The sequence below is a fragment of the Clupea harengus genome, chromosome 3, assembly GCF_900700415.2.
Source record: "Clupea harengus chromosome 3, Ch_v2.0.2, whole genome shotgun sequence".
NCBI lineage: Eukaryota > Metazoa > Chordata > Actinopteri > Clupeiformes > Clupeidae > Clupea > Clupea harengus.
This window is the reverse complement of record NC_045154.1, coordinates 20,341,589-20,366,637: the sequence shown is the minus strand read 5'-3', so window position 1 is coordinate 20,366,637 and position 25,049 is coordinate 20,341,589. Positions and strand designations below refer to the sequence as shown.

The following is a 25,049-nucleotide window of genomic DNA, read 5'->3' as shown; positions in this document are numbered from 1 at the left end:
AGGTTTCTCTATTCAATTCAAATGTGTCAAATCTGTTTGTGTGAAAAGCCATCTACAGGAGGGAGGCACAGGCTGATAACCTATGAATATGATTTCAATTTGTGTTTTCTGATTTAAAAATAATTATGTTTTGTTTGCCTTGTAGTCCTCAAAGTTGAGTTGGCGTGACTCAAAGAATATGTACCTCAGTTGAATATTCATTACAGATGACTGATTCATTTAAAATGTCACCAAGCAGCGTCCAGTTTTGGCTCCTGGATACACAGAGAAACAAAGAGAACAGTGATCCAAATATCAAACATGATGTGGGCTCATCATTCATTTTAGAAACATAATCATGGTTTAAACAAATTAAACACAAAGAACGAAAACAAAAACAAAACAAAACATCGGAGCATCAGCCAGGCTGATCCAACTTTATCCAAATGTATCGTCATAGATACCTTGGTCTCAGTTGTTTCCATGGCATCTCATTTGTTTTCACCTTCAACACGCTTCCTGTGTACGAATATATCACTGTCAGTCACTACGAATCATCATACTTATCATTTAGAGGTGCATGGCAGTTTGGTCACAGTTCTACATTAGCACATTGAGTAGATCGTCCTGACAGATCAGCACAAGGTTGTGATATTTATGAATACGAAAAAAGACAAATCCTTTCTGTGCTTAATCTAATACAACAGTTGCTGTTGATATGGGAGACACGTGTTACAGTGATATTTTGGATACATTTAATTTCATTAGATACATTTATAAAGCCTAGAATGTTACAAATCTGATTTGAATAAAGAAAAACAATAAATTGAAGGTAATGAAATTATTTTTTTGTTCAAATGAAATATTAACTACACAGCCTGTAGAGTAACAGAAACTGAAATTGCAAATTTTGGGGTTCAATTTGTCTTTCCTCCATAGAAGCTACCTTCAGTCTTTCCTCCACATCCTACACCAACTTTCCTTTAAAAGAGTAGCGCTAACAGATTTGGGAATATAGCCTTTACCTAAAACCACAGAAGGCTGTGAAATTAGTGGCCTCAGCATGTCAAATCAATGTCTTCCTATTGGGGTGAATGGAAAGACCTCCGAAGGCCCACTTCTATGTGCCGTTGCAGAGATTTACAAGGGAAAATGGCTGCTTTTGATATAACACAGAGGGTGAAGAAAGGAAAGTGTCTTCCCAGAGCGCATAGCAAAGGTCAAAGCGATGGACTTGGCACTGGTGTCCGGGGCCAAAATGGCATGAAACAGAGTCAGAAATCAATACAGCCCTGACAAGTGCCAAGGGAGTGAGGGCACGGGCAGGGCACACAAACTAACTTTATTTGCTCTTCCAGAGCTGTGGCGTTCACCTGTTCCTCCGGGACGGGGAGGACTTAATTTCAGACCGGGCTTATTTCCACACGTCTGATTTATGTGGGCTTCAGCACAGGGGGACAAAGGGGATATTTCATCAGGGTGGCTGCTTGGAGGCCCATGCAAAAGCGATGGCGTCCGCTCATAAAACCTTACCTCCACACCGTCAATATTGTTCCCTTTTTTGATCAAGGCACGGCATTTTCTAAACAAGATCTAGACAAGACTGCAGCTAAAACAGCTTTGTTTTGAACTCAGGTGTAAAGAAGACATCAATCAAGTTGAAGTATCTCTTGACATTTAGCCCGGCTGCGCCTGTTCCCATAGTTCCCATTGCGTTCTTGTACTTCATACGCCAGCCGTAATTTGTTGATCTTCTGCAGAGGGCAGAGAGAGATATCACCTTGGCATCAAAGGACCTGAAAGGGCATCTAATCATTTTAGCGATGAAGTGAAGGAAAGATAGCGCCTTTTCTCTTTTTTTTTCTGAGTCTTATAGCTCCTACCTACAACAAGGAGTGAGAAGACGAATACAATTGTGGCATTATAAAATACTGCAATATGGTCAGGTCACATCTCAGTGTTGATATCAACATTATATTGATGTGAGGTAGATATATTCAACCAATTTCGTTTGGTTGTATCAATTCATTTTTAATGTATTTTGCCAGAAAAAAAAAAACATGCTATGGCTGCTTTTGAGGCTTTCTATTTATTTTGATTGGAGTAAATGGACAAAAACACTGACACCAATTTCATACTCTTATTATAGAATCACTTCTGTTCTCAAGACAATCTTTTACAATGATACACCAATCTCCCCCTTAAAATGTTTATAGCACAAGCAGACTGCTAACATATTTCACTGGGCTTCCTTTAGAGTCATTTTTAATCCAAGCATTAGTCATTCTTCAGGTTATGACCTTTCTAGTATATGTAAAGTGTGTGAAAGTGTGTAAAATGTGTAAAGTCTATGTAATGGAAGAGGCACACGCTAGGCTTAACATCTGAAGGCTTCACGTCAGTGCAGGCAGTAAAGCAGCAGTGCTATTCAAACTGGTATGAACCCTTCAGCTGGATTTGATGGATATATGTTGGGCTCTGACTTCACTCAGTCTAATTATGTCAATCTGTTTACCTGACAGGGGTGCACCATGGGTTAATCACTTGTGATCATTTACACACACACACACATATATATATACATATATAGAGAGAGAGAGAGCGAGAGAGAGATCACATGGGTTCACTGTTGGGATAAACATGACCTTATTGTTGAAAGCACCTTGCCTGATCAGTTCTACCACGTCTCATTTGAATCAAAACTCTCTGTCATCGCAACAGAAGCACACACCCACACACCCACACACACACACCATAAAACACTGTCATTTACGAATCTTCAGTTTTCATTTTGCTGCTGTGTTTTCTTGTGATGAATGCCACGGTGAGAGAGAAATAATTAGCTTTCCTCAAAGCGGCTCATCAGATGTGAGATGAGGTGCCTAGGATACTTCACCAAACAGACAGTGCCTCCCCCTAAGCACTCAAAGCCATTTAAGGCTCAATCGGTCCTGATGGTCCCCTTCTCCAATATTGCCCCTGTTCTATTGCCCCTGTTCTCTCCTCCGTGGGCCGTTTTTGGGGGCAAGTAGTTTCTCTCCACACTCCTCCTCCATTTTCCCATCATCCTCAGCCCCCCACTGCTTGGCTTCTTGACGCCGACACACTCCACCGGGTGAAAGTGAAATCAGGGGTAAGGAGTGTGGCGTTGTGCTCAAGGATGAGAGTGGCGGAGGAACACTTAGCACCCCTCTCTTCCTCCCTCCTCCTCCTCCTCCTCGCCTGACATTTGAGATCAGTGCCAGATAAAGGACTGAGGAGGTTAGTAGAGAGGCTCACAGAAGGCCACGCAGCTTCACCTGAAAACACACACAGCATTCTACACACACTCACTCTGTAGATGGGGGAGGAGGCATCGTCGCTCCGCCAACCGATCTGACAGCCTTGATGGACAGATTCTTGACATATCTCAAATGAAATGACAAAAACAATACAGGTCTCAAGATATGAGTTACAAAACATATGTTATCATATTGGAATTACGAAGCTCAATCTGCTTTCAATTTTGTTCTTGGAAATAGAATTCAGAGAACCATGTGATGCCAGCTGTATGTATGTTATTTTGTAGAAAGATAGTAGTGACTGAAATAGATTTTCAGAATATTTTAGACAATTTATCTAAATGAATGAGCTACTTGACTTGACACCATACATTATATATACAGTTGAGCATTAACACCACGCATTGATCATGTTACAAGGGACATAACGTTGAACTGAATATGAATGTTTTTCATGCTTTATTCACTGTAGTACATCTTTTTCCCCGTTTAAAAAAGGCTTGCTGCATTAGATAATCACACAGCACCATCTAGTGGTACATATGATCCTGCCAGACCTGGCATAATGTTGATGTCCAGTTCATGTGCCAAATCATTCATATTTCAATCGGCTTTATGTCGTAAGTTATGTTCCACAGACTGCGATTAAAGTTTTCTTTCCATATTATCTTTAAAATATGCATGAAACAGTGCTGATGGGAGGACAGGAGCCGAAATAGCTCTGGCTCTTCTAAAATAATTGGCCGTTCCGGCAGGTGACACAAGCGGATGTTAAATCACCGCATGGCTCTCCTGTGATGAAAGATTAATGAGTCTTGCTTCTTTCCGTCCCACTTATTCACTTCTCCGAGGTCAACAGTCGACATCAATCAAGCACCGTCCTCAATCTCTCTATCGCCCTGTCACCGCGTCAGCATAATTTCTCCTCACTATTCAGCAGCTGAGAGACAGATTTGCTCAAAGAGTTCCTCTCGTCTGCAATCTGGCAGGCACGGCCTTTCCATGGTTTTGACAGGAGGTTGTTATGAGCAATAAACCGTGCATTACTCTTGGACCTCAGGCCAGCCAGTACATCCCATTACAGCCGCCGGCTTTTGGTTTTGTGCCGCATTGAGAACAAATTATTCTTCCAATTATTTTTTGCTTTTCCTCCCCTCTGATGATGCACTCGACTGCTCCCTTTAATGTGTTCAGAAATTCCACAAGGAGACATGATATATGTGTGTGGGTTATTAGGCAATGCAATACTGTAATATATATATATATAGGAACACCTCTATGAAACAATTATTCATAGTGTCCTCACTTGCGTGGCTGGAGGTTTTAACCTTGTACAGTTGAGCCCTGCTTTATTAATGGTGCTGTCGTGTCTGGGCAACATATTCAATTTCAGTTTCCTCTCCGCCTCTGAGCAACTTGTGTTAATTGAACCAAAAAAAAAAAAAAAACATTCAGCACATTTTCAATGCATGACAGAAAATGCCTCTGGGAAGTGACATTTGAATTATTACTTTCTGGTTGTTCAAAGTGGCAACCATGATGTGAACCTAGGTGACCCCACAGGGCAGGTCTTTCCAAAGCAGGGTCTAATTTCAACAGACCTCCAGCCTCTATGTACACATACCATCTTAACGCTTGTGTAACGAGAAGAGAGACCACCTGGCCTCAAGCCAAGCGTCTCCTGGATAATAACCATGAGGTCTGATGGCATAACAACCGACCTCTTTGGCAGACAGATGAAACATCTTCAAATACGGAATTATTCATCAGTGACTCTTTATGCAGCATCCACCACACCTTTGAGTATGCCTCAAATTGTATATTCAAGACTGTAGGCTATACATTGATTAAAAAGGAGCCCGGTGGTTGCACATTTTGTCATGTGAAACCACCAACCACAGCATTTATTCTAAAATTACATTTTAATTTAGTAAGGGAAATTCACCAAGTATATTTTGATCCAGTCTGCTGATGACTGCTGTGGTGCATCATGAGGTTGAAAAAGATGAAACCTCTTGTTTTCTAGTCACTTAGGCCTACATCACCGACGTCCAATGTGAAATGACGCTTTCGAGAAACACCAGATCGCTGCATGATGGCTGTAACGACCAAGATTGCGACAGTGGTTAGACAGCGACGCTTTCTTGAAACACAACCCAAAATTACCAGTTGTGTAATATCCATCAGACCATCGGTCCTGCTTTCTTTTTTTTTCCGGGGGGGGGGGGGGGGGGGGGGGGGGGCGTAACTGAAGGATGAGGCTTCAAATAACATCTTCACTGGTGCTTGTTTGTTCCAAATTCCCCAAACTCTCATAGTCTTGACAGACACAACTGTCCAAAAGTAGACCTATTCTACACCTAACCGTGCTCTGGATTTCACCCTCCCCCCATACAGACCATCGTGTGGGTTGGACTGATGATTTGTTATTAGTTCTATAGATTCTCAAGGCACAACATTTCCTTGCTTGGGAGTCTCACAAAGTAGGTAGAGGAGTCTTTTAGTAATCAGAATATTGCTAGTTCGATACCCCACTCCTCCTTACCAAGTGTGTAAGTGTCCTTGAGCAAGACACTCGACCCCTAACTGCTCCTGATGTATAAATGCAGTTTCCTTATATGTCGCTTTGGATAAAAGCGTCTGCTAAAATGACTAAATGTAAATGTAAAGGCAATGAGGTAATCTGGCAGGAGAACCAGTGAGCCTGAAGTGACCTACTCTTCTGCATGGTGCCAGAGACCTGTAGGCCAATGTCCTTTTCTTGCTCAGAAAAACACAGATGAACTCATCTCTTTTTCCACCCTCAGAGTCCCACTGTGCACAAAACAGTTGGTGTTCTCTATTTCCCTGTTCCAACAATCTACTGATCCGTGTCAGACCCCCAAATCATTCTCCACCTTCTGTGTTAACTTGAGTTGGTTGTTGAGAAAGGCCTGTTCATCATTTACTTCACCTACAGACAGCCAGTTTCACCCCTGATACGTGCGTAGCAGTCAACCCTCTCGTATTATTGCCTGGACACTCCCGCTGTCCTCTCGCTGAAATAGTTCCCCATGAATCTCCTGTATTTATTAAGGCTGCTGTATGACGAAAAGTGATTTCTATAAGGTTCCTTACTTCAACTGAAAGGGAGGAGGCTTTCGCTAGGCTACACAATGCAAGTTACACCTGCTACTTCTGTTGTGAAGATTTGTCAGTCTCTATGTAGACATAGATCTCATTTCAGTGTTAGAGATTTTTGTTTCTGAGGATTAACATAACATGCTGAGTGCATAGGCTATACTGTTATCTGCTATACTGTGCATCTGTAACATTATGCAGAAACCTACTGCACAGAGAGCAGCATTGAAGACTGCATTGAAAATTATCTGAACCCTCCTATGTTAACATATTTCTGTAGACACATTTGCGTTCATAAAAGTATTTTTTTCTCTACGTCCACATATACAAACAATACATACACTCCTAAACATAAGATGGCGATGTCCCGTTAACATGCCTTACCCACATCCACATGGTCACAATAGAAGAAGTAGTCGAACGTCCACCATTTTTGTACGAGAGTGAAAGTTGGCTGTGGTAACAACAACAATTTCCTTGCTTTTTGTTTTGAATATAGGTAAGCAGTGTCTATATTAAAAAAGCTATCGTTTATGTGGGCTATTTCAAGTGTTGCGATGAAAAAGAATGGCCCTCTGATTTTCAACTGTGTTGAAATCTTGCCCCGTTGTTAGCTGTCTGTCATAAGAATCAAGCCAGCTATGTTAGCTACTATTGATCATGAGTGAATGTTACCTGGAAAATCAGATGAAATGGCATCTCTCTCAAGCTAGAACATAAAACGTATTGAAGTTGATAATATACTAAGATTTCAATTGAATGACACCCCCTAGTCTGTCATAGCTTGTTACCTGAAACAACTATCGAACTGTTAACGCTTGATCTGGTTAGCTTGCTAGCTCAGCTTTGTGGATGAGCTCTGGTTAGGACACAATATATGTAAATGGCATTCCTTATATGCCCAGCACTACAAGGCGGTCAGATACAAGAGTTCTAGCTTACATGCAAGTTCGCCTTATCTAGGAAATTATCGTGAAGACTGAAGAATAAACTGTCCATTGATGGCGTCGTGGGTGAAGGTGGCGGGAGGAAGGCGACCTCCACCAAGCCCCAATGGCGGGTGAGTAACGTTATACCACCCCACTAGCGATTTTAGCCACTAACCTCCTGTCTCATATTGTAATGCTTGGCATAGCTGTTAACTTGGTAATGTTCGATCTGCGTTTACGTAGTTAAATTAGTGTATATAATATAAGATATTTTCTTCGGTCTTTTTATGAACTCGGAGACGCTTCGTTTACTGTAAACGTAGATGGCTTGCCAAGCTTACTATTGCCATTGAGCAACGTTAGCTGCATATTGTTTTCTCTAGTCAGCTGACCAAGCAGCGTTGTTGGGCAATCAATAAGCAAACAAATCTATTACTCTAGTGATTGCATGTTATTGTTGGTATTATCAGGTTTTAACGCGAATTCTCTGCTAGGAGACAGTGGCCAGCTAATATTACATGTTTTGCATATGCCTTGTGGTTTTATGACCATGGGTGACCAGAAATACAGTACTTTCTGGGGAGCTTGTAGGCCAAGTTGGTTTTTGTCTAGACTCTAGTGTACACCTGCATAGCTTTGTCTGTCATGGCGACTTACACTATCAACTAGCTGAGCAGACTTCAGAGCAGAGATAAAGTTATAGCTGTAGAGTGTAATCCATATGTCCTCATACATGTAACCCTAATATTGTTTTGTGTAAATTGCAGCAAAGTGAGTGGTGCCCTACCCCGCTCCTTTAGACGGGCGCCATACCCACTCAGGGAGGACAGGAACGAGGAACCTAAAGACAGAGAAGGGTAATGTGTTCCTGATGCACTGATACTGATGAACTGAGCAAAGGGCAAACAGCACCTAGGTCATAGCAGGCAAAAAGTAGATATAACCACTAGGTATTGTGGGTAAAAGCACCTACTAAATGAATACATTATGTTAAGACTTGGTGATTTAATTATGGTTGTCCAGTTTCCATTTAAAACTGATTTGTAGTGATTGATGCCTAATAAGGCTGTTTTCACAATCTGTCTGTTTTGCTGGTCCAAACTCGAGTGCGACTGTACCCCCTGCGGCCCTTACTTTTCTCATTGCATTAATTGGTTGCAAACTGATTATTGACACGTAAGCAGCATGTAGCTTTTTATTTACCAATGTCGCTAGGCAATGACAAAGTAAGGAAGAAAAGATGGCAGTGCTAGATGAATTTGCAGCTTTACTTGCAGAGCATACCCTGAAGCATGAATTGCCAAACAACGTGATTATTTTTAAGACTGTTAGTGTTTTAGTAAAAGCAGTGAAGCGAAGAAGCGCCAAGGACAAGATAAGGGAAGCAAGAAGCAGGATGTTCCAAGTTAGAGGACTGGATAGTGATATGAGCTGACCAGAGAGGAAGGATGTAGATGCATTTTTTTTCTGATTACAGAGGAGAAGATCAGAAAATCAGTTTTCATTACAGAAAGACTATAGATAGAGCTTCTATGATATCCACTGTCTCAATAAGGGGTGGCTGTGAAGAAACAGGATAAATGAAGTGAACATTCTAAAAACGAAAGAGTGGACAGAATTATACGAGTTGGAAGTGGGCTTATCCACCGAGTCATTTACACCTATGAAGGAATGATCACAAAGGCAGAAGAGCCAAATCCATCCATCCTCAAGTTAATTTGTATAGCATATGGCCATGTGAAGGACAGATAAACACCTGTGTCTTCCCCACTAGCCATCCAGGATATGCCCTATGTAGTTTTGTGTGCCGGGCTGGAAATACCCTGCAAAAATGGAAGAAAAGCTTTCACAGCATGACATTGCCAGCTATACTGCCAAAAGACACCAGTTAGTGTGTTGGCAAGCTTCTTTCAGCGCCATCTGGGCTGTTGGTGGTGTTTGCAAGGTTTTTGCATGCCTTTTAGGTAGTTAGCGTGCTAGTTTTGGAACAGAACTCATTATTGCTTCTTTAAAGGAATACATCTGCTGGAAGAAAAACATTATAATCCCTCGGAAGTACAAGGAGATGATGAAGGTGGAAAACTCGCTAGAACTCCAGGCTCCGTTAATTGGACTGCAAGCATAACACTTTTTCTTCCTTGTCTGGAAGCGATAACATTCACACCAGTCGGGGGATGGTGCTTTTAAACACAGGGGAAGCACAGTTCAGCCGATTTTGTAACAGCGAAAATACAAAACCTGATTATTATCTGCGTCAGCTGCCGACTCAACAAAATCAGCATTATGCACTAAAAGTTAGCCTACCTAGTTTGAGTTAGCTAGCTTAGCTTAGCATTGCACTCTCACAATGAAGCCTACCTAGTTTGAGTTAGCTAGCTTTGCATTGCATTCTCACAATGTAACCTGAGTGTTGTGTCAGATTTGTAGGTTTGAGATAAGGAAAAAACTCTGTTTTCTGACCCGATTAAAATTAATTGTTCTTGTTGGTTTCGGAAGACGTCTTCAATAATTTCAGCAAACTGGCAGAGTGTGGAGCAAAAAAGGTTTATTTTGCCGGTGCAATACCAACATCATAAACCTGAGCAAGCTGCATGACTATACTGCTATTACAATGGTTTGAACATCCTTTTATACATTAGCTTGGCCTTGGTGCTTATCCTGTCACCATATATCACTTAATAATAATTGGGCCTGTATGACCGCGGCTATGGCATGACAGTGAAACTTTTGAAAACCTCTGACCCTTTGGAGACTACAAGACAGGCCTTGAGGGATGGGTCTTGAGCCACCTGCACCCAGATGTGCTCTAAGTAACCTCTAGGTTGGAATCATGCACTGTACTTAGATGATCTCAAAGTTGAATCTGTGCCAAGTTAAGAAGTTTTGCCCAGTAACAGGGTTGAGTTCTCTGGTCTTCAGACCTTCCGGCCTGTATGTAGCGGATCTCTATAGTCCTTGATGTACTGATTCCTTACTCTCACTGTGCCCAGCCCTATATTTGAGCACAGATTGGGCATTTCACTTATTTTATAATAGAACAATCATTTTGACAATGATGTTTTTGTGTATATCCCAGTGATTTATGTTGATTTGCTCGTGTTCCATTTATAATGACCTTTTATACTGAGTGTTAATAATCTAGGCACTGGTTAATATAGATGAGTACATGAAATGTTCTACTTATACTGATTATTACATGAGTTAATAATCTACACACTGGTTAATATACATTGATTAATGAGTTTACATTTTTTCCACCACATGAGCTAGGTAGCCAGATAGTCACTAAACACTGCCCCACCTAACAGTTAACTTGCAAAGCAGAAGTTGCTGACCAAACCAAACACCTGGCCCATGACTTGGATCTTGAAAAACACCCACAAACTTTCCACCCCATACCATACCCCAACGTGGGCACCTTACGGATACTGACCAATCACAGACTTGGCCACACAAGTACCAGCCTACTTAGTAATAACCAATAGTTGAATAGGCATAATTTAGTAGTAACCAGTGCTTGACTACTTATGAACACATATGCAAACATGTTAAACCACAAGGTACAGACAAAGGAGTAACTAGACTCGAAGAGTTGTATTTATCTCACCGACTTTACTTTATTCCACAATTAGATTCTGTTTTCGTCACACTTCTAATCAAGAGTTAAGTTAAAGTCATGACCAAGAAGTGAGGCTAATTGTGCCTGTTTGCCTCATAGACATTAGGTTATTTTTCTTAATTATTTTCTGTGTCAGGAAGTAATGGAAACCTCTGTCCATATTGGTGGCATTTCCACGGCCACATTACGTAAGGCTGTTTAGATTAATTTGCCCGCATTGTTCTTGGAGGTTAATAGTTTCTTTCTGTTCTTTTGTGTCCCAGCTTTGAGCCCCGGTATGACGACCTGAATCAGGAGGGTGACTACTCAGGAGACACTAATTATGAGGGCTATGAACAACATCCACACAGTGGTGAGACATTTATCAATATCATTATCAGTGATCATTTATCAATATCATTATCAGTGATCAATATCATTATCAATGATCGTTTATCAATATCATTATCAATAATCATTTCTCAATAAAGTTATCAATTATCATTTCTCAATATCATTTTATGTTGTTGCCTGGAAGCCACTGACACCTGAACAATGAGGATTCATCTATACATCTATACATCATCTGTGTTATCTATACAACCCTAAGTAATTCCCATCCTGCACACAAGGTTTCTTCAAAAGACAAAGTTTTGGACAAAAGTCTGCCTTTGATCTCGCAGCTCCCTCACCTAAGAGGTACCATCCTGGGGAGAAGCGTCATGCCCTCTACAGGTGGTTTTACAAAATCCTGGAGGGCGGCGGCGGCGGCAAGAAGTCGGCAGACTGCGTGGTGCTGGCGGTGAACACTCAGAACCCGTGAGTAACCTCTCTGCAAGCTGCTGCCGTGGGTGGAGGAGATGGGGCTGAGTTGCTAGGCTGCCGTGGGTGGAGGAGATGGGGCGGAGTTGCTAGGCTGCCGTGGGTGGAGGAGATAGGGCTGAGTTGCTATGCTGCCGTGGGTGGAGGAGATAGGGCTGAGTTGCTATGCATAGTAGGATACTGAGTAGATGAATGCTTGTGTGTGTGTGGCTGAATGTGGGTGTTTATGTTGATTATTGTATGGCTTTGTTGGCACAGGATGATTGAAAATCAATTTTATATGCTGATAAAAAGAAATTGTATGTATGTATGTACGTATGTATATCCTCTGTGATTTTTACATTTATATTTTCTAGGTCCAATTTTCCCTGTATCAAGTTGATGCAGTGTTGATGCAGTTTTTTTCAGTTATGTCCACTGACAGTTAATTGTCTAGGATGAAGGATTTATTTTGACCCGTCATTCCAAAAATGCACCCAATGGACATTTTGGTCACATCAAAAAACACTAATCAATTCTGTGAAGTAGACAGAAAGAAAAATCTGACTTTTGGACAAAAACATTCAAACAACAAAAACATGCATATATATTCACAATATTTTATTTTTTTGCCAAGTCCCTAACGTCCTTCAATTCACCCCAGGCAAAATTGTAATTCTCCTCAAAAATGTAGTATTCTTGTTTTTAGCTCGCAAAAGTTTCACAGTTTAAAATTAGTTTCTTCACATATGACCTCTACCGAGGCCATTCTGCTCAGTCAAGAGAAAAAAAGAACCCTAGATTCACATGTCAAATACTTGTTCCCAAAATTGTTCCCAGTGTTCATAAAATTGATCGTTTATTTGCTGAATCTCAATTTTCTCACACAGTTAGTTGGCTTTGGAAATAGTGTTTTGTCATTGAAAAAACTAAAGAATTGTATTCTAGTTACATTCACACAAATCAAGTAGAAAAACATCAGAACTTCAGCAAAGTGATAAAGTGATAATATATATCAAACAACCTCTTTACTGTTTCCCCCTGACCCATAAACTCCTGGATAAACGTCTTCCAACCAATCACACCAAAGTCAAAACAAGCCTTGTTTGAAGTACTATTGTACAAAATGTCCTTGTCCTTGTTCAGTCTGAGAACATTAACAGTCTTGGCCTCAAAGGAGGCCTAATCCTTAATAGTCAAAGCCCATCACAAAAGTCATTCTCAGTGTTTTTTGTTTTGTTTTTTAATTATAAATGTAGTGGTCTTGTGTGAGCTGAAGGTGTCCTTAATTTTGAGCTAGACTTCACTAATATCTAAAACTGTTAGATCCTATGTAATTGCCTTAAATATGACCAGTAACATTTGTCATAAGGTAAACCATCAGCAATGATGTCATTAGCAACATTTTAAAATGTAGCACCGAACACACATTATAAACTGTTTTCAAATGTAAATGTAATGAATAAGTTTGTCCTTTAAATGGGAAGAGTAGTGCTTTTTGTTTGGCTTTTTGACATGGATTAAGTCTTAGTCTGTATTTCAAGTTTGCAGAAGAGATTTTTCTTTTTACAGTTTAATTCTTACAGAACTACACTTACTCCCTGTCTAAGAAACCAACTTTTAAAGTCCACCTCTCTCTCTCTATCACTCTCTCTCTATCACTCTCTCTCTATCTCTCTATCACTCTCTCTCTCTCTCTCTCTCTCTCTGTAAAAACTAGCCCCCAACCTGTCTGCTAAGCCCTCTGCCCCGGCTCCTGCAGAGGTCAATAACCAGCTCTTCTTCTTCTTCTTTCAAAGGGACTATGCGAAATCGCTAGGCCTGAGCTTGCAAGAGCGCGGCCTCTCGGTGGAAATGATTTGTCTCCAGGCGGAGTCCGGTCTGACCCGGGCGCTGCAGGACATCCGCTCCGACGGCTCCCCCTTATGTATACTCGTCGAGCAGACTAACGTAACTCTGTCCTCGTGCACAGTAATCATATTTTCAGAGTCCCTCAAAAGTAAGTCCCCTGCCCCACCCCACCCACCTCCACCCACCCACCTCCTTATCCCTCCAAGCTAAACAAACGCAGTTTTCTAACTGGTTCATGTATATTTGGTGTTTAAAAGAATCAAAATAGATCTAGTGGTGGGCACTGATACGGCATCATCATCATCATGATGGGTCTTGCAGAAATGAAACGTATGTATAAAAAGAAAATGGCCGATTTCACTGAATTTGTAGTCGGTGTATTAGACAGTGGTGGTATTCCAGAGTTTCTCAAACACTGCACCGGTCACTGAGTCAAGCATCACTGTGGTGCTTGTTTATATGCAGGCAAAACAAAAACACATTTTTCTATTTCAAACCTTTCTAATGGTCTCTGAGTCAAGCGTTTTCCCTCCAAAGAAAGCTTTGCTATGTAGTCAACTCCAGTCAACTAATTAAAATCAACAAAATTAATACATTTAACATGACGTAAAAAATAGTGTTTTTGTTACTAATTTTAATGTCAGTTTACACAGTAATGATCTGGTATCTGAGCCAACCTAAAACAATGAGCATCGCAACTATTAATATTATATGAAATGTAATTATATATCATACATAATAATTCAGTAATTTGTGCGAACAATTTAAAATTGTATTTAGAACTGATTAATTGATCTTCCACACACACTCACACTCAGGACCTCATCTTTCCATTGGATTTCTTTGATGGGTACAATCGGACTTAAATTAGAATGGTCTAGTTCAATCAAAAATTTTAAATAATTGAAGTAAGAAACCAGTGTCTTTGCAGAGAAACTGGCATGAGGATTTGATTCCACTCTGATCATTTGTAGTTAACTTGTGATGAATCATAACAAGTCTGTCTGGCAGGTAGATATTCTGACTTTAGTGTGCCCATATAATTAAAAACACAAAAAGCAAACATTTTCAAAATGTCAAAGCTCCCAACGAAATATTAGTGAGTAAAATAATATAAATTCATCTGTGCCCACCACTATTTGATTTCACACTGTAATGGTAAAAAAATTAAACATTTAGCCACTGTCTTTTTAGTCTTTGCCTAATGCTTTTTTCACAGGTTTAATTAGTGCCATTTTCCCTGATAAATCTTTTCCAAGTCATATGTAATAATGCTGGCAGGGATGCATATGGTAATGGCCAACTTCCACATTCAAACCCTACACTCATGTAGTTTTCAGCTTTCGGTATGGTCACACCTCAGATAAGTCTTGAGCAACAAAGGTGATTAGTTTTTGAGACACTGATTATTACGATTCAATTGAAATGTGTTTCATGAAGTGTCTCTGTAATTCTCCTTGTAGCCTGTTATGTAAGACTGTGTTGTGTGGTTTTTTGGATCCAGGGTTTACTCTGAGGTGTGACTATATGGATGGAGATGATAAAAACGTGCCCATGCTCCAATGCAGACTACGCTAGTGCAGTTTCAATAAAATAAAGTGTTGTCGTAACTGAATCTTATTCCCGTGAAATATTAGCACTCGAGTCGTAAGTGGTTCTGGCTTACTTGGGATAGTGACTTTATTTTGATGTAGCCTAAACGATGCCTCCGACCATCTGCCCAACCTTTTTAAAAACGGTCTCTCTGTAAGAGCTGGCCAGACAAACTTCACAAGACGATTATCACAAGCGCACACCTGCCACACCAAACTGAACTGATTAAAACCCCAATCCAGTTCAAAGCGAAGGCAGTGAAAACAGGAAGCACTCCTACACGAAGACCTAAGATGGAGTCATTTCGTTGTGTGGGTAAGGTGTGGTTGTTGCTATGGCGCAGCATGACGACCTCTGCCACCCTTTTCCTGACTGAGTTTCTCTGTATCTCCTGACTTCCTCTCCTTGCTACCCCCACCTTCTCCCACCCCCCCACCCCCAGTTCACCGCAACATGCCCCGGGACCAGGCGCTGGACTTTGTGCTTGTGGAGTTCGGGCGCGTGCGGGACAGTCTGCCATGCCGCGACCCCGGGGAGCTGGCGGTGCGGGCGGCCGAGCTGGCGGACGACTACCTGGCGCGTGAGAAGCTGCAGAGGCACGCGGTGCCCGCCGACACGCGCCACCTGCTCCTGCTGCTGGCGGAGGGCGTGCACCTGTACCCCGAGGAGCTGGACACACTCAGCCACTTCCTGCACAGCCGCCAGGAACACCTGCAAGGTCAGGGGTCACCAGCTGCTCCAGGGTTCTTAACTTTTCAGGACAACATCCCTCCCCACCCCCCCTTATTTTCTGGTTTAAATTAGCCAACTCCTTCAGTAGCAGAGTCATATGCTTCCTCAGGGGGCTCTGTGACTTTTAGGATCCATCCTCATATTATTAACACTATAAAATTACATTATAACATTATAAACGTATTGTTTGTAAACTTGTGCTGGACTCGTCCTCACCTTCCATACACAAACACACAGACACATCCACACCACTCCAGGCCAAAATCTACTGAGTAAGTGTCTTTGAAAATTGCCTTGGCACAATCAAATAATATAACGAACATCATTCATATCAGTGTGTTGCTTGAATAATCCTTGTAAGGATAAAATAGACTAAAATAGTCTCACCGCAGTTTCATATTGCGAATTGCTTCAATATAGGGACATGATTTGACCACCAGAGGGCAGCACGTACTCTTAATTCTTGTTAAAGGATCTTCCACTGTGATTTGACATTATTGTTTTGTTTGTCAATAGTTTTGATTTCCCTAATTATCTATACTTTGTCCTCATTTGTTATTTTTTGACAATAAGCCATTCAACGGTGGTCGTCTTTGTTTCTGCTTGATTAATTTAATCTCTGCAATAATTGAAAGATCTTGCAGCAGTCTTTCTTGATTGTATGATTAGCGGTACTAACTCGCTGTTGGTGTTTGTCGTTGGGGGTGTGTTGCTTTCTGTTCTTAGCCTCTGGTGCGTCCACAGAGGCTGACGCAGTGCCTCCGCTCAGGAACAGTCTTCCCCCTGGCATGGGCTCGCCGCCCCCCCTGCTACCCACGCCAAATATCTCTGGCCCCACCGGGAGGGATCGACCGGGCCCCCCTCCCCCTTCAGGTATGGGGGAGCACTCCCCTGGCTCCATCATGGGTATGCCAGGTAAGCCTGGCCAGCCGCGGCACTGCGGAGAACCTCACCTGTGTTTTTAATAGTAGGCCTGTGCCTGAAAGAGCCCCGCTGGCCCAGAATGCATGCTTATAAGCATTTTTAGATGGGACCGCTGAACAATTTCTATGGTGTTTTTTTTTTTTTTTAAACAAATTTGTTCTGAAACTCATAAAACACAGTTTCAACCATTTATGTTCAAATCTGAAAGTTAATTTCTAAAAGACCCTTTCAATTTTCAGGCCTGTTCAAATGTTTAAAAAAATTATCATATATGAATTGGGGCTAATGTGAAGTGACAGGAAAAGTCAAATCGGCTCTTTTTAATAAAATCTGCATGGTTCATGAGCCTCACATTTTGGCAAATATGCTAGAAGCTGACTTAAGGCTGTGTTTATTTCTTTAAAAAAAAAACCATGAGATTTGAAATGTGTTGTCAGAGGATTTCTCCTTCTTAACTGTCACTTTAGCCTTGTCATGTGTTGCTGTAGTGTTACTCATATCACGTGTATAGGATGGTGCTTAAATAAATGCTTATTTGGTGGTATTACAAATGATACACTCTTAATAAGACCTTGTGTTTGTGTGTGTTCCTTTCTTGTGTTCGTCAGGAACGTACCCCAAATGTTACACTCTTAATAAGACCTTGTGTTTGTGTGTGTGTTCCTTTCTTGTGTTCGTCAGGAACGTACCCCAAAAGCAAACCGCCTCCGCTGCTCTCCATGGACAGCGCTCCAGCCCCCCCACACAGGCCTCCCGGTCCTCACGGCCCCCCTCCGCGAGGCGGCCCCCACGGCCCCCGAGGTTTCCCACCCTCCCGGGGGCCCATGGGTCATCACGGCCCCCACCCTCCCAGAGGCCCCCTCATGAACCGAGGGCCCCCACCGCAGAATGGCCCCCCTCAAGGACCACCGTCACACGCTCACGGCCCACGCGCCCCCCCACCCTCCCTCATTGCCCACCATCCACCAGGCCTCTTGCCCTCCCCAGGTAAGACACCTTTCGGGAACTTGTGTCTGTGTATGCATGTGTGTCTATATGTCTCTCTATTTGGCTGTGTGTGTGTCTTTGTGTATGTCTGTCTGTCTGTGTTTGCATGTGTCTGTCTGCGAGTGTGTGTGTGTGTGTGTGTAGGCCTGTGCCTGGGGGGGGGGGGGTGGTGGTGTGGTGTACCATACATGCCAGTGTATGTTTCCAGCCCTGTGAAGTGAAGCCTTACCAATGTGAATTGCTACACTCAACGTCTTCCTGTCTGAAATAATAGCTGACCATTACGTTAACCAAGTCTGTTGTTAGCTGCACTATTTGTAGAAAATGTTGCAGTTCGGGGGCTTCTCTGTCTTCTAAGTGTCATGAGTTCTACGTTGCCTTTTTAATGAACTAATCAAGGTAATTTGAATGACACTGGTTTCATTCACATGTGCATTGGCCAGGGCTTGAGGTGAGGTTTTCATTACAGGGATGACAAACAACACCAGTGTGTAAACCTCACCAGATCCACTTCTGCCCGTGGCTGTGATGCTTGCTCAGATACATGACCTGCTATGCGATGTGCCAACTGTGCTAACTGCTAACTGTCTGTTTTTGACACACAGGGCCCCCTCCGTCTCGTCCACCCATGCCACGACACTAGGATCACACCAGCTCTCCACTTCCCCTTCCCCGTCCTGACCTCTTAAGGATTACTGTTTAGGACATTGTAGCCAGAACTAGCTGTCTTAATCTGGAAGATGTTTTTTTCGTTCGTTTGTTTACAGTCTGTTCCTCTGACATATTTTTGTATATTTTGTTTGTCCTGTGGGCTAAGATGATGTTCAGATGATTTGTGTTTAAGAACTGATGAAGTTTGTTTTTAAATAAATCCGTTCTGGTTAAAGAATCTGTGGTCCTTTTTTAAAGTGAGGTGACGCAAACTGCATGTCATTGCTATCATTTGTCATTTATCATTTCATTTAATTGTCATTTCATTCAGTGGGTATGAATGCTTGAACCAGTGAACCAGTTTCCCTGAACTAGTCGATTACTTTCACTTATTCCTTTAGCTAAAATACTTGTTAGTTAAATATTAGTACTAAAACCCAAACCCATTAAAACGGGAAAAAAACGTTGTCTTTTTTTCCCTGTGACGTTAATCAGGATAACAGGATGATTTTGTATTATATGTATGTATATAATAAAAAATATATAATAAAAAATATATATCTAGGGTTATATCTCCTAAGAACAGTATTAAACAGTATTAAACATTTTATAACTGGTCTATTTAAACAGTACCTCTGAAACTTAATGGGTGTAAATTGTATAAAAGATGAAAACCAAGACTTGTGCTTTTCTGGGTCCGTATTCACAAAGCATTTTGTCTTGGCACTAACAGTAGGCTACTCCCATGTCGCAGTTAAATTTTTCTCGTAAATCCTATTCACAAAGCTTCTGATCCCAACTTTTACTAAGGAAAAGCGAGAACTCCTGAACTAAGAGAAAGACTCCGTTGCTATGGCTGACGTCAAGTGTCATAGCCTACGATCTTACCTGGTTACTGGGTGCCATTGGCATGTAGGCTACTTCCTGATGCCACCTCCCGATCAATAACTCCCTGTCCGTGCATGCTTGCAATGACCTCGGTGAATGGTTGATGAGTGAAAGGGTCTGGACCGGTGAGTAAACAAGGACGACATATAAATATTTCACATAAGCTATAAATAAATAATAATGGAATAAGCTGCCCACAGAGCGAACGTCTTCGCACCGTTTTCAAAATGCATATGATAACACGTTTATGTAGACAGGAGTTAGTTTATTTGTAGGCTACAATAAGGCCTACATTTAATTCCATTTCGGCACCGAGTTGGTTGGCGACATAGCACGATTGAGTAATTCTGTATCTGCATTCAAAAACATTGTAGCATGGAATGATAAAACTTGGGAGTTTGTCTTAGTGAGTGATAAAGTCCTCTCGACTAAGCTTTTGCTACTTTTTAGTTCTCCCAGACTTGGACAGGCTACTACTTTTAGTGCTAAGGGATTTTGTGAATTACTGCTAGTCAAAAAAAATAGGAGCCTCAAAGTTAGTGACATACCCATTATTTTTGGGAATTAAATCGGCAAATCAGGAGCTACTTCTATCCCCATGATGCTTTGTGAGTACGTGACCTGGCCACTAGATGGCGATAAAAGCCCATAATCGGCATCACACCAACACGCTTGCTGGATGACGGTTCCGTAACCGCAAGCGCAAGCATCTTTTTCATAAAATCACATTTTCCAGCAATTTCACTTCATATTTCATCTTTCCAATAAATCACCCAGAGAAGGAAATCACCATGAAAATACAGTCATGAGTAAATGAAAGAAAAGCAAGAGCGATGTTCTCAAATAGATTCAGTTAGGCTTGCTTTCCAATATGTATTTCCCATCATAAACGGGAATCATTATTAATATTTGAATCAAAAACGCATTGTCAAAAGAAGTTTTATCAATCTGGCGGCTTCACATTTATTGAAAATGTTTACATTTTACCGAATAGTGCTGGAGAAAATCTTCAGAGATTTGTTATTGCATTAGTTTCGTTTTCATCTATAGACACACTGCAATACAAACCATGCCTTAGCAAAGGGAAAACAGCGAATGAATAAACCTGATGGATGGCAGAAGCCTTTTCGGAGATAAATTACGGCTTGATTTATTTCATAACATCTGAAGTATCCTTCCCCACACAGTGTTATATGGTGAGATACGTTTTGTTGCAGTGCATAGTCCATGTTTTTTTTCAACAGTGCCACAAATTGCTCAGTTGGCTTTGCGAATATGAGACTTTTCAACCAGGTCTCTGTGAATCCACTTTGTAGATGGAGCGTTGTGGAGCCCAGGTGGTAGAGTCTTCCCGTAAGTAATGAATGTTTGTGAGTACACGTGTGGACTTCAGGCTTTGAAGCTGTGTGCCAGTAATAGGAATTGTGTTCTGCAATTATAGAAACCACTTGGCGATGGACTGAAAACCCTTTTGTTTTGTGTTTGGGTGTGTGTGTGTGTGTTTGACACCGGTAGAATTTGTCATTGAGTAAGTAAATAACTTTAGTGGGACTCTACAGCTGTACGTCCATCTAGCCCCAGATCAGTCACTCACAATGATGACTGTGAAGAATCTATCAATTTTGCGACCGATGGAAGCCTACCCCTACGTCTCTTCCCCCAGCTGAGAAGTCGAGATTGGAGCTCTTTCGGCAAGACTGCAAACAACTTCACCAGACGCTGAGAATGCCTTTGAAGGTGGGGGCATGGAGGATTATCAGTCAAACAAGTCGAGGGGAGAATAATCAATATCCTGCGCATTTCGTATTTGTTATTTGTGTTCTTCGCAAATTACAAACTGGGCAAAGGACCGCAGCTAAGACAACCTTTCAGATTCACATTGAGGCATATTCATTTGTCGTTTGTTTGACTTTCTAACTCATTCCTTGCAAACACACAGGCACACACACACACACACACACACACACACACACACACACACACACACACACACACACACACACACACACACACACTCAGACATTCACACACACATACCTCCATGCAAGAGGATGAGAACATACACACACACACCTCCCGCTAGCAGAGAAATACACTTGGCACATCCTCACGACTTGATATCAATCAAAATGTATCACTATGAATATTCCTGGCTCATGTGCGTTAGAATTCACAGGTACCCTGGTTGGGCTGGAAATGTGAATTTTGTTCTTCGTTACCGTCAGGCCCCCTTGCCGAGCCCGCGTGTGCTTCTGTAAGCAAGATCTTCATTAGAAGCCCCCCCACCCCCCCGTGGTCCCCGAAACCATGCCAGGTACGCAGTCTGACAGCCAAACATGTTGATAATTAGACCCCTGTAATCGGGAGGTGTTATCACAACAATTAACACATCAATGTAAGGGTATGGGTGCAGGTTTTTCAGAAGTGTGGCTTTGTACTGTATACACTTTGGCCTCACCCCCAGATGAACCTGTCAGGGGGTGGGGTGGGGGTGGGGGGGTGTAAAGTCTCGGAGTCACCGAGCACACTAGACAGGGTGTGTATGTGTGTGTATGGGTGTTTGAAAGTGTATGTATAGGTGTGCATATGGTTGCGATCCTTGTGATATTGTGTACAATTTTAACAAGGGTGATGGTTATTATTTGCCAGTTCAAATATTTTGATGCACACACACACGCACACACACACACAAATAAATACACACATACCCACAAACAAACATTACACAGAGATTCAGAAACAGCCCAAACCAGAATGCCCCTACTCCACTCGCTCTCTCCCTCTTATCCTTCTTATTTTCCTCAAAAAACATCCGTCTTACTCCCACTTTCCCCACGCACGGCCCACTTTCTCCTTCCTTCCACCGCCCCACCTCCCCCCTTCTCTCTCTTTTTTCCTCCCCAAAGTTGGCTTCTTCTGCCCTGGTTCCTCAGCATCAGAGAGGGATCCAGCCAGGCCCCTGCGCACAATGAGGCTTAATTGGGTTAAGTTTGTCCGCCACAGATAACATTTCTCTTTCTGCTGAGAATAAAACAAATTGCTGGCACTAATGGCACTGTTTAATGTAGCTCTTTTTATTATGGATGGAGGAAATTAGGAGGAGGCTCCCTGCAGAGGGCCGATGTCGTGGGAGTGCGAGCATTGTTGCAGCTCATCAGAAAAGCATTTTCACTGGTGCTCCTCCGACTCCCTTTCTCTCTCTCTCTCGTCCTCTCTCGCTTTCTCTCTCTCTCTCTCGATTCCTTCTCTTTTGTATGGACATATCTTTCGACAAAACCAGAGAGAGAGAGAAAAAAAAAAAATACTTAAGGCTGAGTACACACACAAGCGTGTGTATGCGCGTGTGTGTTTTTTTTCCTCTCTTAATGCCTTGGAAGTAGATGTGTGATTGTTTGCGTCGCGTTGCGTTGCTCAGTGTGTGTGTGTGTGTGTTGTGAACCTGTGTCGGCCATGTCGTTTTTATGGTTTAATGCCCTAAGCCTTTAAAGCTTGTGTTTCTTTGTGAGGGACTGGGGTGGCAGCCAGGAGGAGAGGCGGCGGGAGGGAGGCGAGTGAGGAGAAGGAGGGGGGAGGAGAGGGTGCTCTTATTGAGGTTTTGGCAAAAGAAATGATAAGCCTAAAAGCCTCAAATATGTCAAGCCTATTTTATTTTTCCTTTCATTTGAAGAGGATCTGATGACAGGCTTATTTTTTCGCTTTAAAACAAATGTAATGTTGCATAACTTAGCCACTGTGAAAATATGAATAGCGTACATTTCATGTTGCCATTTCTATCTGGTGTGAGGATTGCTCCTGCTACATTATAGCATCAGAGACACACCCACCGTTATTTGGATACACAAGTTCACCAGGACACTACTGTCATCTGCTGTCATCTGACTATCCGTCCATCCATCCATCCATCCATCCATTAGCAACAACCTTGCAAGATACAAGGCAGTGTGCACAAATCTGACTAAAGGGGGTCGATCTCCTGTCCCTCTCTTGCTGCCTGTTCTCTCCATTGCTCTCAGTCTCTGAGAACAGCTGCAAACAGTGTGAATCAACCCCCCCCCCCCCCAAAAAAAAATGTGTGTAGATGAAGACATCAAACCTTATTTGAAAAAAAGAGGATTGTTTACAAACAAATGTTTGTTTCCACTACCTTCTGCATATTTCATACAAATAAAAAAAATAAAAAAACCTCCGGAACGTAAAACACACACACACTTCCGCAAATCTCACCTTTGTATGCATAATGCATAACGCACATTATTAGCGGGACAAAAGATTGTGGGCTTTGCAGTATTTAAATCAGTTATGTCTAATTATTTCCTATAAAAATAGCCTATCTAGGGCAAAACCAATGAGATGTAACATTGTCTGTGGAGGGGGGACCTGGCAGAGTTGGCAGGAGTTCAGGAGAACAGAGGAGAGACGAACAGAACAGAGCGGAGCGGAGTGAGGATGCTGCAGGCTACATAAATATAACATGAACTCTCCAGGCCTGTGGCACCACAATGAAGGAGTGTTTAGGGGGATTTCGCTATGGCTGCCGCCACTGCTGGTCCAAAACTACCCGGCTTCCAGTATGATCAGGAAGAGGAGAGTGTGTGGATGTGTGTGAGTGTTTGGGGTAATACGATCACCATTCCGTGCATAGTTATGGGCCAGTGCGCCCCCCCCCCCCCCCGAAAATGGGGGAACTGTCTTTCCTACAAAGTGTGTAGGAAGATGGACACATTGATTTAAGCCTCTTAGATCAACAATACACTCACACACACATAAAGAAAAGGTCACAGTCATATGGACCTCAGTTTCCTGACAAGACCTTCTTGTTTGATGGCCAGCTTACAAAACAGAAAATGCTCCTAAATATTTGCAACTATTTTCTTGTGCCATGTGCACAAACATCTTTCCCAGCCTTAATGACAGGTGCTACATTTTCCTCAAGGTTAATGGACACCTTTCTGTCCAGTGTACCATTCAGGTAGCAGTTATGTAACATTTGTATTTATTGCCATGATGGTAAGACGTAAACTAATACAAGGTCAACTTTAAATGGTTCTAGTGTATGCCTCTGTATTTGGCATGTATTTCCCATCTATTTAGAGGCGCACTCCACCAAAATACCCAGCATATTTCTTTTCTCTCCTCTAACTTACTGTTCTTTACAAATAAAAAAGCCAAGGGCTTAGGACTGCAAATGTCCATGACCGCATTTGTAGTTCTACAGGGATTGTCTTAATTAATTTCAACCACATGTCTACTTGCCTTATTCAAAGCTGTCCCATACTCTATAGCAAATCCACGCGATGATGACAGAGGGTGTAATCGCTTGCTATGTGATTTAACAATGCGACTTTTTGATACTATTCATGTCTCTGGCTGTCCTTGACCCATAAGGAGCTTGTAATGTGGGCTATTTTCCTCCTTTGTATTTAGCCGAGGAATAGGCACCGCTGCGGAGAGCTTTCACCCCATCGTGGCAGCGGCCTCCCACCGGGACGCCACAAGCGCTTTAAAAAGCAGTCTCCAGGCGCGCGGTCATTTCAGGGGGAGTTCAGACCAGACAAGAGGGGCCCCCCATCTCGGCAGGGGGTCCATTTTGAAGGCCGCTCCGTCTCACTGCAGGGAAGCGAGGCTCAATCCGCGGGGCACCCCGCTGACGAAGACAGGGAGCACACCGTGTTATCCATGACAACGGCCAGGCAGCGCCGGCACGGTCAAAGAGCA

General features: G+C 42.3%; 1 protein-coding gene across 4 annotated transcripts; it reads left to right on the top strand.

Moving 5' to 3' along the window:
* Nucleotides 1-6,597: 6,597 nt before the first annotated feature.
* si:ch211-216l23.2 (uncharacterized protein LOC565061 homolog) lies at nucleotides 6,598-18,684 on the top strand. 4 transcript variants are annotated; one of them, XM_031564910.2, is made up of 10 exons: nucleotides 6,598-6,879; nucleotides 7,344-7,440; nucleotides 8,077-8,166; nucleotides 11,192-11,280; nucleotides 11,540-11,726; nucleotides 13,508-13,707; nucleotides 15,595-15,870; nucleotides 16,629-16,799; nucleotides 17,490-17,795; nucleotides 18,401-18,684. In XM_031564910.2, exons 2-10 carry the CDS (start codon nucleotides 7,382-7,384, stop codon nucleotides 18,436-18,438), a joined length of 1,416 nt encoding a protein of 471 aa, XP_031420770.1. In that variant the 5' UTR covers nucleotides 6,598-6,879; nucleotides 7,344-7,381; the 3' UTR covers nucleotides 18,439-18,684. The 4 variants fall into 4 exon arrangements, with proteins under 4 accessions (XP_031420770.1, XP_031420771.1, XP_031420769.1 ...); XM_031564911.1 differs by having other exon boundaries at nucleotides 6,618-6,879; nucleotides 16,611-16,757; XM_031564909.2 differs by having other exon boundaries at nucleotides 6,620-6,879; nucleotides 16,611-16,799.
* Nucleotides 18,685-25,049: the final 6,365 nt, after the last annotated feature.

What these genes read in the sequence shown, in the direction of transcription:
- si:ch211-216l23.2 (XM_031564909.2), top strand. Translation starts at nt 7,382, where the DNA reads ATGGCGTCGTGGGTGAAGGTGGCGGGAGGAAGGCGACCTCCACCAAGC. An exon ending in GCGGTGAACACTCAGAACCC is followed by an intron (nt 11,727 to 13,507) that starts GTGAGTAACCTC and finishes CTTCTTTCAAAG; the next exon opens with GGACTATGCGAAATCGCTAG. An exon ending in AGGCCTCTTGCCCTCCCCAG is followed by an intron (nt 17,796 to 18,400) that starts GTAAGACACCTT and finishes TTTGACACACAG; the next exon opens with GGCCCCCTCCGTCTCGTCCA.